The sequence below is a fragment of the Euleptes europaea genome, chromosome 15, assembly GCF_029931775.1.
Source record: "Euleptes europaea isolate rEulEur1 chromosome 15, rEulEur1.hap1, whole genome shotgun sequence".
Lineage (NCBI taxonomy): Eukaryota > Metazoa > Chordata > Lepidosauria > Squamata > Sphaerodactylidae > Euleptes > Euleptes europaea.
Window position 1 is genome coordinate 13,438,222 of NC_079326.1, and position 16,191 is coordinate 13,454,412.

General features: G+C 41.9%; 1 protein-coding gene across 1 annotated transcript in view; it reads left to right on the plus strand.

Annotated features, from left to right (window-relative positions):
* The window catches only part of KALRN (kalirin RhoGEF kinase), a 381,465-nt gene that overhangs the window by 349,287 nt on the left and 15,987 nt on the right, over window positions 1–16,191 (plus strand). The window contains exons 49-50 of the mRNA XM_056861631.1: window positions 4,138–4,197; window positions 14,367–14,394. Coding sequence (XP_056717609.1) covers window positions 4,138–4,197; window positions 14,367–14,394 — 88 coding nt within the window. The remainder of the gene's footprint in view (window positions 1–4,137; window positions 4,198–14,366; window positions 14,395–16,191) is intronic.

A 16,191-nucleotide genomic window follows, 5' to 3' on the forward strand; every position in this document is an offset into this window, starting at 1 on the left:
GTCTTGAACAAGAAGGTATTAGAACTTTTCAGTAGGACGTGTCCCCTGGGTCTAGAACCCATTACGTTATTCTGTTTTTCATCTTCCGTGACTACAAAATCCATGGGCAGACTACATGGCTCCCTAAGAATGGACACGGTTTGTCCTTGTGTGCCTTGTTGCACTGGAGCCATAATTTGTAGTGAAATGTCTTCTCAGTGATGCTGCCAGTTCATCTTCTGCATGCATTCTTAAATAAGAGATTGCTTGTTTTCAGTTCTAACTTTTTGTCTGTCAGCTCCTGTGTGAGTGCTAACTTCAGAAGATCTTAGTTTTCTATTAAACTTTTCATTCATTCATTAACCTTTAATAGGCATAGTTCAAAAGACATCTCATACAGATTCTCATGATCAAAATCAAATCACACCAACCCAAGATAAACAGCAGGGCCCCTGTCGGGCTCAGAAATATGCAAAATATATAAAATACAAATAAATATAGAATATATAAAATATACCATATAGAAATTAAACAAAGGTTAAAATGATCTGCCTATCCAGCTGGACAGTAATACAATAAACAATACTAATCATAGTCATTGACCATTCACTAGATAAAGCCGCAATTACAACCGCAACTTGTAATTGACAGGCTTCATGGATCCACGTTCTCAATAAAGTTACCAATATTTTTGCAGCCAAAGCAGTTGTTTCAAGCTTAGCATCAGACAATAGAACACTATTAAACTAAAGATACAAAAAGCCCTAGCAGTAATGGAGAAGACTAGGCCAAAGATGTAATGAAAAAGACTTTAATTACTACAAATTATTTGATGCCCTTCAAGCCTATACTTATTCTTAAATCATGAAAAAGCTCAATTGGTAAATATTAATATTACAATCTTCCTGTACTGCATGTGCGCTGTATAAACTGTACTGATTTTTCATCATAAAAACAGTATTTCAATTTATATGCTTAGTTTAAAACTTAAATAGAAATCCCTCCATGTTTTAAAAGACTATTACAAACCAAAGAAGCCTGACTAGCCAAGCTTAGCAGCTTGTCAGAGCTCAGCAGAGTTTATTTTTTTGTTTTTTGCCATCAAGTTACGGTTGATTTAGGGCAACCCCTGGGGGGTTTCAAGAGGTAGTTTGCCTCTGTGTCATGACCCTGGTATTCCTTGGTGATCTCCCATCCAAATAATGACAAAGGCTGACCCTGCTTAGCTTCCGAGATCTGATGAGATCATGCTAGCCTGAGCTTTCTAGGTCAGGGCAAGCAGGGTTAGCCATGGTCAGTACTTAGGTTGGAGACCATGAAGAAAGACTGGGATTGCTGTGCTGAGAAAGTCAATGACAAACCACCTCTGCTCATCTCTTGCCTGGAATGCCCCATGGATGGCTTTGCCACGAATCAGTTGTGACTTAATAATGCGTTCTTTATTACAAACCACATACTGTAATATTACTATGTATTGTAACATACCACTCCGTATGCACAGAGAAGCCACTGAAATTCATAAACATCAGCACAACTTTAACAGAAAAGAAGAGAGTTTAAGAATGAATCAGGCTTGGCTTCCTGTCCTGAAAACCTCCAGACTAACAAAGACTACAGTCCACAATAGCCATGCAGATTAGCTTTGGATTTCACACATTAACAGATCACTTCAGGATACAATGGTTCCATATTAACATACCACACCCTCATTAGCACATTATCTTGATACTTACAGGACAATGATTAGCACATTACCTTTGATACTTTTTGCAGGACAATGATTCAGCTCAAACCCAACCCCTTTCTGACTATATATTACTCTTCCTACACACTTGACACTGAGAGACACTGTCCTTCAACGTTACTCCTCTGAAGATGCCTGCCACAGCTGCTGGCGAAATATCAGGAAAGAAAATACCAAGACCACGGTCACACAACCCGGATAACCTACAAGAACCAAAAGAGTAGCTGTTCTACATTTTGTGGGGGGGGGGGGTTTAAGTTAGGTTGTATATCATGATCAGGGAAAATTTGCCTATAATTCATAACATAATCTGAGGTGACCTGGAAAACCATATTACAATGCAAGTTAGGGTTGCCTCCCTCCAGGTGGGGCCTGTAGATCTCTTGGAATTAAACTGATTTCCAGACAGAGATCAGTTCCCCTGGAGAAAATGGCTGTTTGGGAGGGTGGATTCCATGGCAGGAATTTCCCAACCCAGCGCTGGCAACCCAAACCCAAGTTCTAATGTGCTTCTCATACCTGTCACTATGGCAGAAAATGATCACCCACAGATCAGGTAGGGAGTTTCTGCGTAGCTGGGAGGTTTCTTTAGCATATTGAAAAATAGTATTCCAATTAAAATAATTTCTCCTTCCCTGCCCAAGCTGGTCAAATGGGGATTGTGTGTGCTCACTGCTTTCTAGGGGAAATGATATGCTGATGGTGGCTTAACATCCCTTCCATAAATAGGAAAAAAAGGGTGGGGAACTGGCCTGTTTCAGCTCCTATCATACCATGGAAAGGGGGAGGTCGCCTAATCAATCTCTCCCTTTCCCTCTGCAATCTCTTGGAGGCCTCTAATTTGCATTCTTTTACACATGGCTTTTCTATATGCCTATAGATTGTATGAAATATTTGCATAGTCCAGAAATATAATAAATATTAATTTGAGATGTTTTTACCATAGCAATTTTTCATGGAATTTTAAAAATACTTGCCAAACTTGAGGTTCTCAATCAGAAACTCCCTTGGCAGATTTGGAGGGAGAGACACACAAAATGGCTGTGCAATTTTTGAAGGCCTATATAACAGCGTGTGTGATTAAATGTGTCATTAATTGAAATGCTGCAGTTCCCATACAGGTATGGTATAATTATTTCCCCTTACCTGCCAGATCAAGATAAAATCTCTTAGCTACTTTACTGCTTAGCCAGCATTCTAGCTGTTGGAGGGGAGAGCACCTATGGCTCATGGTATCTGACTGTCACAATAAAATCACAATATAGCTACCACCTTGCCCTAACTAATCAACCATCCTTTTAGGACATATGCATCTCTGCATCTCTTTTTCACCAATAACGCATGGCATCAATTCTGTCCTTATACCTTGAATTGTAACATTGCGCACGAGCCCTGTAATGTACTGAGGATCACACCTTGGGGAAATGTGTTTTTGTTTACCAGTGAATCTTAGAAGTCTGCAATGGGGGGGAGGGGGCACAGCCACATCCGGCACCCACAAGTATGCCTGGAATTGCACTGCTTGTGTATTGCCAGATTGGTGACCAGTTCTGTCAGCATTAATAGTACTGATTAGAGCTTTGGGGTTGGGAAAGTCTGGATTAAATCTGGTGGCTGTGCTCCCCTTCCCCATTCCTTCTGACGGATCACTAATCTAGAGGGGTGTTTTTTTCAGTAACAGGGGAGGCATCCTTGAATGAAGCAGCAGGTGTGTTATTTTCTGCTTCGTTCTAATATGTCTCAATTGGGGCCTGTGAGTATAAAAAATAGAAACAAAAATGGCATATGGAATTTGCTGCATTCGATTCAGATTCTGCAATTTGCATCCCTTACGTTACATTTATCTAAAGCTGTTTGATAATTTCCATGTAAAAGATTTAAATCTGATACACGTTTTAATGGCTCAGACTTGAAAAAGCTGCATTTCTAAAAGTCCAGAGCTGCAAAGTGATTGAAACAAAGCACTGGGCTCCCAGTCCCCATTAAAACAAAAGATGAGTTCAATATGTTTTCAGTTGTGCTGAATGCATGAGAATTGGATGTTCAATTTGTGAATTCTCTGTCTGCCTAACACTGCTCTGGAGGCTTAATAATCAAACTAATTGCAGGACCAGCACAAGAACCTTGCCAAATTGCGGGGGGGGGGGGCTGGCAGAACAACGGTGCAGAGATCTTTCCATACTAATGCTTCCATTAATGCATTTTGTTTTGCTGAAATGGTTTCAAGGCTGCTGCCTTTCTTTTCTTTTGCTGAGAAGCCTACTGCTTGCCTTCTAGTGCCTTTTCTGTTTTTCAAAAGCATTTCTGTTTCCAGTGCACATTTCCTTGTTGCTCTTTAACTGCTCTGCTGTTCTTGTGGCTTAACCTCTCTGCTTATTGTAATTCTGTTCTCTTTTGTCCATGCTGCCAAAAAGGAGACAAACAGTTCAGAGGAGTCAGAATGTGATGACCTTGACCCCAACACTAGCATGGAGGTAGACAACCCTTTCTTCCCTGCCTGACTTGCTGCCCAATACTACTTTCCCCAAAGCATGGTACCTCTTTATAAATGGGACCTGTAAAATTCTGCAGTGTTCATTCTTCCTCCAGCTGCTACTGAGAAGCATGGGACCTCTGGGAATGGCAATGGGTGCTGCAGTAGGAAAGGGGAATCAGCCAATCTACATCTACCAAAAATCTTCTGAATACAATTTTTAAAGATCTAGCATCCCTGTTTCTATCATTTCCAGTGACACACAGGCCATGTATTTTCTACTCAGGGTTAAGGAAAGCACCAACTGACTAGCAGCCTGAGGTCATAGATAATGTCTAACCTGCAAGGCACTAACAGTACAAAGAAATGGAGTAAGGATCAGAGGAAGGGATGTTCCCTACACCTAGATACTACTCATAATGTGCTGTGAGAATCTGGTGTGGCCCACCAAGTTATTTGGGGAGTATACTGCTGCTGAGAACACTCTGAAGACTAGGCAGCATGCACATTACTTTCCCTCAAAGCCAGTCAAAAAAGTTGTTGATGGCCTCCCTGTTGAGTCCATGTTTAAATTAAGGCTTCCTGCTTGTTGCCTGACCCTCAAATCGCGACACCTCTCTGGGTCTACGTCTGACTTGAGCTAGCTCTCACCTGATATTTCCATTCCTCTACTGCCCATATTGTTTCCAACTAAACTTGTGACTGCACCTACAACTGAATAGCCACTACTACACTGGTTAACATTTGCTAAAATAGAGCTCGCCAGACTGAAACCTGCAAAGAGTATGCCAGCATGTCAACAGTAGCAGCAGCTGCCCGCAGTTGGGCAAATGTGGCATAATGAATTCTGGGCAGTTGCAGGTTCTATTTAGTACATATTAAAACCCCATAAAAACTGCAAGGCAAGTTTGCTTGTGAAACTTCAACTTAAAAAGCAAATTACATGCACAATGAGGCACTCAGTTCCTACCTCCCAACTTCCTTTACTGTGTCTGCTTTTGCCTAAACAATGGTATGCTGATACCACAGTACTCTGTTCCTTGTAATTCTAGTTTATTTTCTCATCCTTTTAATAGAATAGCCATTGTTGCTATTGTTGGCCTTGCTACTTTGTTTACCCATGTGCAAGACCTGTGGACAAAGGAAAACTGAGCCAGGAAGAGAATGAGATGCTGCAGTCATTTTTGGTTGGCAGAGGTCAAGGGCAAAGCATACAAGCTCTACATTCTAATGCTTCAGCAACAATAGGCCCTCTTCAAAATCAGCTCATGTGCTTGCATGCACACACATGCATGTGTAGGCGCATGCTGTCCACACTGCCCTCATGAAAAGGGGATATGTCTTTTTGTCCTGCAGCTAGATCTCTTATCATTTTGCAATGGGTGGCTGCTGGGATTGTGCATTGACATTGGGATGTGCCTTGCTCCGCAGACAAAGCAGTCCTACACCATTCCTGAACTTGCATCTACCCAGTTGTCCTTGATTGTATTGCTTCCAGTAATCCTGAAGTTACAGCATCCAGCCATCTTCCTAGCAGCTCACTTGAGAGTCCTCAATTCTACTTGCCTGCCCCTGGAGCATTCACATTCCTCACTTTGATGGATTGGTACAGAGTGTCCTCTAACCTTGCTAGTTACGCTTCGAAATACCTCCCCTTGAAAGCCACAGGACAGTCAGATGTGTTTGTTTTAAGTGATAGCTGTTGGATAGCCAGATGTGTTGATGTGTGATTCAGAAGAAAATGTCTCCTGTCAAGTTCCAAACTTTGTCAACAGTTGTGTATTTGCCCTAAAGGCATCTTCCTAAAAAGGATAATGAGTGAACATAGGTAATCTTTTACTAGAGAGTAACCTTACCAGTGTACTTCTGCAGGACGTGCTAGATGTATATTCCATCCTGCCAAGTGATGAAATGATTTTTTAATCACACATCTGCACTGAACTAGAAATCTCGCCTTGCCAGTAAGCCAGAAATGATTTATATGCTTCACTTTCACTAATGCTAATATATTCCTCTAAAAGTGCTAGAATTTTCTCCCAAGTAGTCATGCAGTGCTTTTTAAAGAATTATTTATAACCATTTATTTCTATTGGTGTTTTAAGCCAAAGTGCAAGCACTATATTCAACACAAAAGTACCTGATAGCACCAAACCCTGCTGCAAAGCAGACTGTCCTAGGCTCACAGAAGATGTTTCTTAATCCTCCAAAATACTCAGCAGCCAAATGTGTTTTGGCCTATGCATCCCTTCTTCAGGGACATATCAACTGTTTTAGCTGTTTTGGATATCAGGATGTCAAGTTTATTTATGGTCAAAGACCAGCAACAGTTAACATAGTTCCAGCCATATTAAAATTATTGAATATCACCATTACAATAATACAGCACACATCTGCACACAATTTGTTAATATATTGCATTAGCAAAAAGTACATTTAAAACACCTAAACATCTATGCATTAATTATAATTAATAAGAGTGTTTAAAATTTAAGCTGCCCTCTTCTGTCTTATTGAGCATGCCAGTGCACAAAATTTTGCCACCTTAAGGGTGGTTTCATTGGAGCAGTCAGCAAAGAGGAGGTCAGTATAAAAGGAATTTAGTCTACCTGGATTAGCTGTTTTGAAATAGGTGAGATGTTCTCATCAGCTGGTCTCTGACAGTAGCCAGGCTGCTGTATTCTGAACCGGTTGTAGTTTCCAGATGGTCTTCAAGGGTCTCCCAAGATAGCATGTGTTACAGTAGTCCAACTGCAAGATTACAAAAAACATAGATTAGCATTGCCTCCCTTTACTGGCATTTCAACCTGAGTCCCGATCAGCCCCCACACCCTCCATGGCTATTTTTAAAGGCTAGATTACACACCTGGAGACCCAATCATAGAACTCCAACCTTGTGTGCCATTTGGCCTTCAGACAGCCTTGACTATAAGGGCACTTCAGTCATCATGATCTGGTTTGTCTCTCCCCCACCCCCAGTCAGGCAAGAATTTGATGACAAAGTTAGCTTGCTTTTGATTTAGTCTGTGTACCTGTCCATTTACAAGAACAATGTACAGAGAAAAGAAAAATGCTAGTTGGGATTGCTACTTTTTTTTCTTAAGAGAAGACTAAGGGCAATGTTTCCAGAAATGCCAGTATTACAAAACATGGCACAAATTTAAAATGTCAGAATTTTAAATACTGCTCAAGTTTTTATTTTGAAATTTGTTCTACACCATCAATGTCTTAAGTTTTGTTGGCAGTATAAAGGCAATAAATTGTACCATTAGCACTGCTTGTAAAATCCTGAATAATCAAAGCAAGAAGTTCTCACCTGGATACACCTTAAATAATAGTATAATCCACTGATTTTGAATGAGCACAGAGGAGTTTAAAATGGATCTGCATATTTTAGCACAAAGCTGCCCTCTACTGCTGAAGCAAACTCTGCTTCCTACTTGAAAAGATCAGCGTTTCACCAATAAGCTGAAGGTGGAATTAACTGGGGGAAGCTTTTAAAATCACAAAGTTGAATTGTAATGCAAAATTCAACTTTATATTATACTCTTGATTTTTTTCAATATTATTTAGAGATTGTATCGGAGTTGAGATTTGTTAAAATGTTGACTCACTTGTACTTGGTATGAAAAGACTTGTTTTCTAAAGCCAGTTTCAAAAATGAACTCTGAATAGTTCAAGAACTTCCAGCTTCAAATTTGAAATATTAATGTTCCCATTGTGGCTGGAGTTTTCCTTTGAGCTTAGTGGTACAGTCAAAGTAGCTCAGGATCAAGCTCCACATGATTTGGGATTTCTATGCTTGGAACTCCAGATGTGAAAAAGTAGGCGCAGGGTGTTTGTGATACTATTTTCCCCTCCCACGTTGTTTATTCTATTGAAAATGCCTCCCTAGCTGCCTTAAGTCCCAGTAGGGGAAAAGACAGGTGCCTATGCCGTGACTCTCTTTTTCCCCCCTACAAGAGATAAAGGTTTTCACTAGAGGAAACTCTCAGGAACAAAGGGTGAATTATCCTGCCCACCCATACACTCCCAGCTAAATGATTAGAGTTGCCAGCTCTGGGTTGGGAAATACTGGGAGATTTTTGGGACAAAGCCTGAGGAGGACAGGGTCTGGGGAGGGGAGGGACTTCAATGTCATAGAGTCCAATTGCCAAAGTGGCCATTTTCTCCTGGTGAACTGATCTCTCAACTGGAGATCAGTAGTAAGAGCAGGAGATCTCCAGCTAGTACCTGGAGGTTGGCAACCCTATAAATGATGCCCAGAATTCTAGTCATGGACCTCCCAAACTGCACGTAATTCAGACTTCAGTCTTTGATCTGATATACCAGAACTTGACCAAGATGATTTTTAAGCAGATATGCTTCCATTGCAGGACAACCTTACTGTGTAACCATGGAAGAAAGAAATTTAAACCAAAAAAAAAGGTAACGCCTTCGATAATTGTAGGAGCCTCCAGAACTCTTAGAGCAGATTGCAATAAATTGCATTCTAACTTGTGCAGCTCATTCACCCCAGCTAAATGCAGAGCCAATCACACTACAAAAATGTAATCAAGATTACTTTTGCTCAGGAGCTGACATCAAAGGCATTCTGCAGGCATTTAGCTGTTGCTAAAAATGGGTTAGTCTCTCTTAAATGCAACAAGATCATTCTAGAAAGTAAAGCTCAATAATAGCAATAAAACGAGTGTGCAGCTGTTCAATAAGTAGCTTACTAATATTCTGCCCATGATGATGAACAGCAGCTCCTCATTAGGCAGCCTACAAATGGAAGGATGGGAGGATGCCTGGAGAAATCAACACAGCTTTTTCATACAGCATACTGCCACAAGATGTAGGGTTGACTAGAATTCTGGGTATCATTTATAGGGTTGCCAACCTCCAGGTACTATACAAAATAGGCACCTCCGTGCCAATACCAATGGTTAGAAAATGGTTAGAAAATCTGCAACGGAGTCTCCAGTACAAAAGTAGCAAAAAATTCTTATTGGTGCTTACACATATGACATCAACAATACAAGAGTGAAAGATACATATAAGAACAATCAAAGTTATATACAATATGTACAATCTAAGTAAGGTGCAGTCTCAGTGCACCAATTGCCATGTTCTTTCAAGTAAATGTTGTATTTTCTTCAAAAAGTCCAATAGTAGGTACTATCCCAAAAGCACACCCAAAAAGTGTGCTTTTGGGATAGTACCTACTATTGGACTTTTTGAAGAAAATACAACATTTACTTGAAAGAACATGGCAATTGGTGCACTGAGACTGCACCTTACTTAGATTGTACATATTGTATATAACTTTGATTGTTCTTATATGTATCTTTCACTCTTGTATTGTTGATGTCATATGTGTAAGCACCAATAAGAATTTTTTGCTACTTTTGTACTGGAGACTCCGTTGCAGATTTTCTAACCTCCAGGTACTAGCTGGAGATCTCCTGCTATTACTACTGATCTCCAGCCGATCAAGATCTGTTCACCAGGAGAAAATGGCCACTTTGGCAATTGGACTCTATAGCATTGAAGTCCCTCCCAAGGACCTGCAGGGGCCATCTCATTTTCCCCTCCCTCACTACTTCCTCTTTCCCTTTCCTGAAAGCCCCCATAGCCTCTCACTTTTCCTGCTTCCTTCTCTCCTTTCCACTCACCAGTCAACCTCCCTTTATCTGCCCCCATCTTCAGCTTTCCTTCATTTCTTCCCCTGGCAGACTCTCCCCAAGAAAACGATGGCCTGTTGCATTGTGCCAGCTGAGCTGGGCCCATTTGCACTGGGGGGAACCAGCAAGGACTTGTGGGAGGTATCTCACTTTGTCCTGCATCCCACACACACTATTTCCTCTTTTCCCCCATCCTGGCAACTCCCATATCTTCACCTTCCCCTACTTCTTCTCTCCTTCTCACCCACCCACCAGCCCACCTTTTATCTGCCTCCCTTGTTATTTACTTCATTTATATCCTGTTTTTCTCCACAATGAGGACCCAATGCAGCTGACGTCATTCTCCTCTCCTCCATTTTATCCTCACAGGAACCCTGTAAGGTGGGTTAGGCTGAAAACATTAAGTGGTGCAACAAGGTCACCCGGTTTTCACAGTAAAATGGGGATTCAGGGTCCCAGACTGAAACTCAAACCCCTATGGTGTTTTATGCATGGTCGCTTTAACCTCCTTTATTCCCCGTTTCAGCCAGGATCAATTTTTTCAGTATGCACGATACCTCATTCCTTGGAAGCTCAAAGCTGTTTCGATGCAAAACGAATCCGGATTTTCCCATTACTCTTCTGGCCTGAACTAAACCGTTCATCCTGGCTTATTCCGGAGTCACAGAGTGAGACAGATCGAGTGGACTTCAGTGACTCAATCGCAGCGTGTCTTGAAGAGAGTTAGAAGAGGCACTCTTGCTTTCATCGTGGCCTCTGTCAGAAGACATTACATTTTTAGAAATGACTCAAAAACCATTATAATTGTACCTACCGTTATGTTTGCCATAACAGTAAAAGAGCAGAACAGATGACCGATCTATAATTAGAGACTACACAACTCTGCCCTGACCTGGATGGCCCAGGCTAACCTGATCTCGTCAGATCTCAGAAGCTAAGCAGGGTCAGCCCTGGTTAGTATTTGGATGGGAGACCACCAAGGAAGTCCAGGGTTGCTGTGCAGAGGAAGGCACTGGCAAACCACCTCTGTTAGTCTCTTGCCTTGAAAACCCTCAAAGGGGTCACCATAAGTCAGCTGTGACTTGATGGCACTTTATGCACACACAACTCTATCCAGTCACAGTAGGGTTAACAGCTTCCACGTGGGGGCCTGGAGTTTTCCCGGAATTACAACTGATCTCCAGACTACACAGATCACTTCCTCTGGGAAATATGGCAGCCTTGGCGAGCATACTGTATGCTGTCACATCCCACTACCTCCCCCAACTCCACCCTTTTCAAGCACCACCACCAAGAAATTTTCCCAAGCCAGAGTTGGCAAACCTAATTCATAACCCTAATGAAAACATGACGGATTGCTAGGAAAACACTGATATCTTGTAAGGCCAGCAGTGAATTATCTGTGTAGCTAGGGTTGCCAGGTCCCCTTTTGCCACTGGCCGGAGGTTTTGGGGGCGGAGCCTGAGGAGGGCAGGGTTTGGGGAGGGGAGGGACTTCAATGCCATAGAGTCCAATTGCCAAAGCGGCCACTTTCTCCAGGTGAAGTGATCTCTATCGGCTGGAATTCAGTTGTAATAGCAGGAGATCTCCAGCTAGTACCTGGAGGGTGGCAACCCTAGTGATTGCTGCCAGGCCTGGCCCTGATAACTCCTCCCTCAAAGGCCAAAACAGCTGCCTTTTACTGACAGAAGTCAAGACTAGAATGCTGCAGTTGCCTAGCAATGGCTACTGAGGGCTTCTGTTTATTAAAGCCACATGCACTCCTTTTATTATTTTGGGTTTTTTTTTTTTTTAAATTTCAGTGTGTTTTTTTAGATTTCAGATTTTCTACAAATCCGGTGTGTTTTTCCAGATCTGTCTTGTCTGTCCACAGCTCCAATCACCGGCCGGACTTGGCCCACTTGGCTATTAAAATATACAAATGGGGGCCTGCAAAAAAAAAAAAAAAACTTGCAGGGAGGGGGCATCCCATCCCTCCACCATTGCTCCTTTCCCCCCCCCCTTCACAAATAATTTTCCACCTTTTTCTCCCCCTCCCCTTCTCTGGCAATTTGCCCTCACTCTTCCCCCCTACTCTCCTCTGTCAATATTTCCCACATCTCTTGTTACGCCTTTTAAGGAGGGAAAAGACCAGTGCTGGAGCCAGTAGTGGCTAGAAGAACTGTGTTTATTATAACACAACAACCAACCAACTCGATGGGCCACAACTAGGCCCGTGTAACTCTAACCCTCCTCCAGTTATAGTCACAAGACCTGGGGCTCTCTGTTCTCTTGATATGCCTGTATTATTGTATCAATTCCCAAAGACAGTAACACAGTAGGAGGTTGAGAGTTCAAAGCAGTTTGTTTATTAGGCCCAATAGACACACCGGGTGAAAATTGCCCAAATGCGCAGGACAATTCACACACACATCAAAGGAGTGCAAGCACGGATATAATCTTTGGTAATTGGAGGTACAAAAGACGAAACACATGGCGTCAATACATAGAACCAATAATAGATATTTAAGGATTTGAATACCCTATTAGAGATTCGGAGGCGTAACATAGAAATGGTGATCTCATTTTCACTAATGAGCAGTGAAGACCCATATTCCCAGGTGCTTTTCTATTTGATCCGAAATTACTGCAGTTCTTCTTATCTTGGACCCTGGCAGCTGCCAAGGCCAACTAAGAGGGTTCCTAATTCACAGTGGGTAGCCGTGTTAGTCTGTTTGCAGTAGTCAAAAAGGGCAAGAGTCCAGTAGCACCTTAAAGACTAACAAAAATATTTTCTGGTAGGGTATGAGCTTTTGTGAGCCACAGCTCACTTCTTCAGATACAGCTAGAATGAAGAAGTGAGCTGTGGCTCACAAAAGCTCATACCCTACCAGAAAATATTTTTGTTAGTCTTTAAGGTGCTACTGGACTCTTGCCCTTTTTGACTAAGAGGGTTCCTAGTTGGTTCTTATCTCTGGAAAACCAGCTTATGCAAGCATACTAAGGTTGTCTATGGATTCTTTAATTAGCTTCTAACTAAGGAGCAACAGTGGGCCTCTTATACTTGAGGCCTGTAACATATGCAAGCGCTTGGTGCCACTATACAAGCCACCTCTAATAGGCTGAGTGTGGCATGTCCATGAGTGCAGATATACTTTATTAAGTACAAAGAATATATTTCAAATCAAAGAATACATTTCCAATACATTTCCCATAGCATATAATGATTTCAGGCATTACACTCTGTCCTTAAAGCAACAGTGCCAATATACCACATCTCTCTCCTTCTATTTCTAGAATAGACTGGAAGTGACGTAGGCGCGCGTGCACGTTTGCCTGCCGACCCTCAGCTGGTCGGTTGGCAGGGGGGGCGGATTGGTGAGGGTTTGCCCGCTGCCACCAGGCACCTGGCAATCCTAGACAGGCCCCTTGAAGCCACTGCATCAGCAGCAGAGCCCCTGGCAGCCAGCAAGGCTCCCAGGAGCTGCTGTGTTGGGGGCAAGGTCCCTTGGAGCTGCCATGACAGCGGCAGGGCCCCTGGGAGCCACTGCATCCACTGCAAGGCCCCCGGTAGCTGATAGGGCCACAGTGATAGGGCCACTGTGTTGGCTGTGCAGGTGAGTAATCTTTGCATGCACAGATAACATTATTGTTTGGAGTGGGGCTTAAACCTCCCAATATAATTGTGTTAACTTTTAAGATTTTTCTGCAGACCTGGTTTGGGGGGGCATTCCCCAAGTTTGGCGAAAAGCTCTTTTCTCTCAGTGTGGGCCAAATCTATAGATTTAGATATCGGCTAACATTAGAGAAACAGATATATTGAGGTTGATTATATCCTCAGATGGAGCCACACTTCACTATTAGAATATATGATTATCCAACAATGAAATCTCCATGTCCAGAGACAATGCTCCTGGAGACACGCAACAGAGGGTGGGCCTTGCCCTACTACTGAGTTCTTAGCTGCTCTTGGAAGAGAAGGCTGATCTGTATGGTCACTTCTTATATTCTTTCATAAAAGTCAACGCTAACCTCAGAAATGTAGCTGGTAGATGGACTGTGCAGTTCCTTGACAGTCATACTGATGGCTGAAGGGCTAGTTTTCTGGTTAGTGGAGGAGGGAAGAAGATCTGAAGCTAGGCCATGAGAGCAAGACTGCAGTTTGTTCACTAAGTCCAGTAGCACCTTACCAACTGCATAGGGGAGACAGGAAGAACAGTTTCATCTCTGTCCCTGTTCATCCTACCTACTTTGACTGAGGAGATCTGGAGTTACTTGAATGAGAGGCACACAGTGCAATCCCAGGCGGAGTTACTCCTGGGTAAGCCCACTGGAATCAGTGGGCTGAGCCTGTTGTATATCTGCATACTGACAATAACCTAAATCGGAACCTTTTGGCTTCTCATCAACCTTTTGTCAAGCCTGTTTTGTTAACGTTCACATTTTACTGAAACAAATTCTCTATTCATGGACAAGTTAAACAAGTATTTTCTGTTTCTCTCTCTACATATATTTTTTTTTGTTCCAGATCATCAACCCAAACTTCATTCAGGAAGGTGAGTGAAAAGATACAAGTGTACAAAAGCATACTAGAGGGAATGAGACAACAAAACAAAGTATAAGTCATAATTTTATAACAAGACACACTGCAAAGATTGTAATTGCACAGTCATGATTTTAACATGAAACGTGTGACGGAACGCCAGTAAACACCCATTTTAAAAAACAGATTCTTCTTCCGAAAGCTTGCCAATTATTGACTGAAATATTTTGTTGTGTGCCTTTTCCAAAAGACCTCGAGTCACTGTGGAAAGTCCTGTGGTAATATAACAAAAACACAGTTGAAAAGAAGATTATGTGACTTGTAAATTGTGAAAATTTTTAAAGAAAGGGAAAAGCCGTCTTTCAGCTAATCACACCAATTGCATCAAATTAAAAATATTGTCGAAGGCTTTCACAGTCAGAGTTCATTGGTTCTTGTAGGCTATCCGGGCTGTGTGACCGTGGTCTTGGTATTTTCTTTCCTGACGTTTCGCCAGCAGCTGTGGCAGACATCTTCAGAGGAGTAACACTGAAGGACAGCGTCTCTCAGTGTCAAGTGTGTAGGAAGAGTAATATATAGTCAGAAAGGGGTTGGGTTTGAGCTGAATCATTGTCCTGAATCATCACCTTTGATACTTTTGGCAGGACAATGATTCAGCTCAAACCCAACCCCTTCTGACTATATATTACTCTTCCTACACCCTTGACACTGAGAGACACTGTCCTTCAGTGTTACTCCTCTGAAGATGCCTGCCACAGCTGCTGGCGAAACGTCAGGAAAGAAAATACCAAGACCACGGTCACACAGCCCGGATAACCTACAAGAACCAATGCATCAAATTAGGTCAACAAAATGACCAGAGAGATACAAGTGTGCCAGCTTATTTCCATAATGTTCCTAGGGGAAGGAAACAAAATACAGAAAGGGATCTATTGTATGTGCCCAAACTCAACAGATATTGAAAACGGAGAGAAATGTTCAGTCCTCACCAATCAAATTGCAATTTGGTAGCTGTTTTGCAATTACATTTGCTCACCAAAGTGAACGTTTCTTTAGCATTAATTTCACTTGCTTCCCTTTGAGTTTGGTTTGCTTTGTAATGGACTTGGAGTTTCTTGAAAGCTCATTAGTGGGTCTCCAATGAGAAGATCAATAACAGCAAACAAACTTCCCTGGAGGAAAACTTGCCTGCCCCTCAAAAAACTTTCCTCAAAGTTACATGATTTGAAACATCTTGCTCTAGCCAAATGGTCTTGAAATTGTCCATTCATTATCTTAAAATATTTTGAAAGTCATTTCAAGTATCACCTTTACAAACTATGAATAAAACCAGTCCTGGGCCTTGCTGAAATTCACATCCACAGCTTTCAAAGAAACTCATGTAGATTTCACAAACCAGCATGAACAAATGTGCAAGATTCAAATGTGTACCCTAGAATTCATCAGCAACTTTTATTGAAGTCAGCTCACAACACATTTTGTAAGCACCCTTGAGCTCCGTAAGGAAGAAAGGTGGCTAAGAGATGTTTTAAATAAATAAATTAATAAACAAACAAATAAACAAATAAGGAACTGGACCAGTATTCACTTGCATGTATTTTTTGTTGTTGGAATAAATACAACTGAGTGTATTCCTACTGTAACTTCTTTGAGAACTAGTATGCATCTGCTTGGCCTAATAAGGTATACTATCACCACTTAAACAAGCTTTTTTCATACTAGGAATAGCTGTCCCACACTGGGAGTTTAAAGAATGGTCTAGTTGAAGGAAACTCTAGCCAGCTGTTGCTAGCAAGAAATATAACTGCAC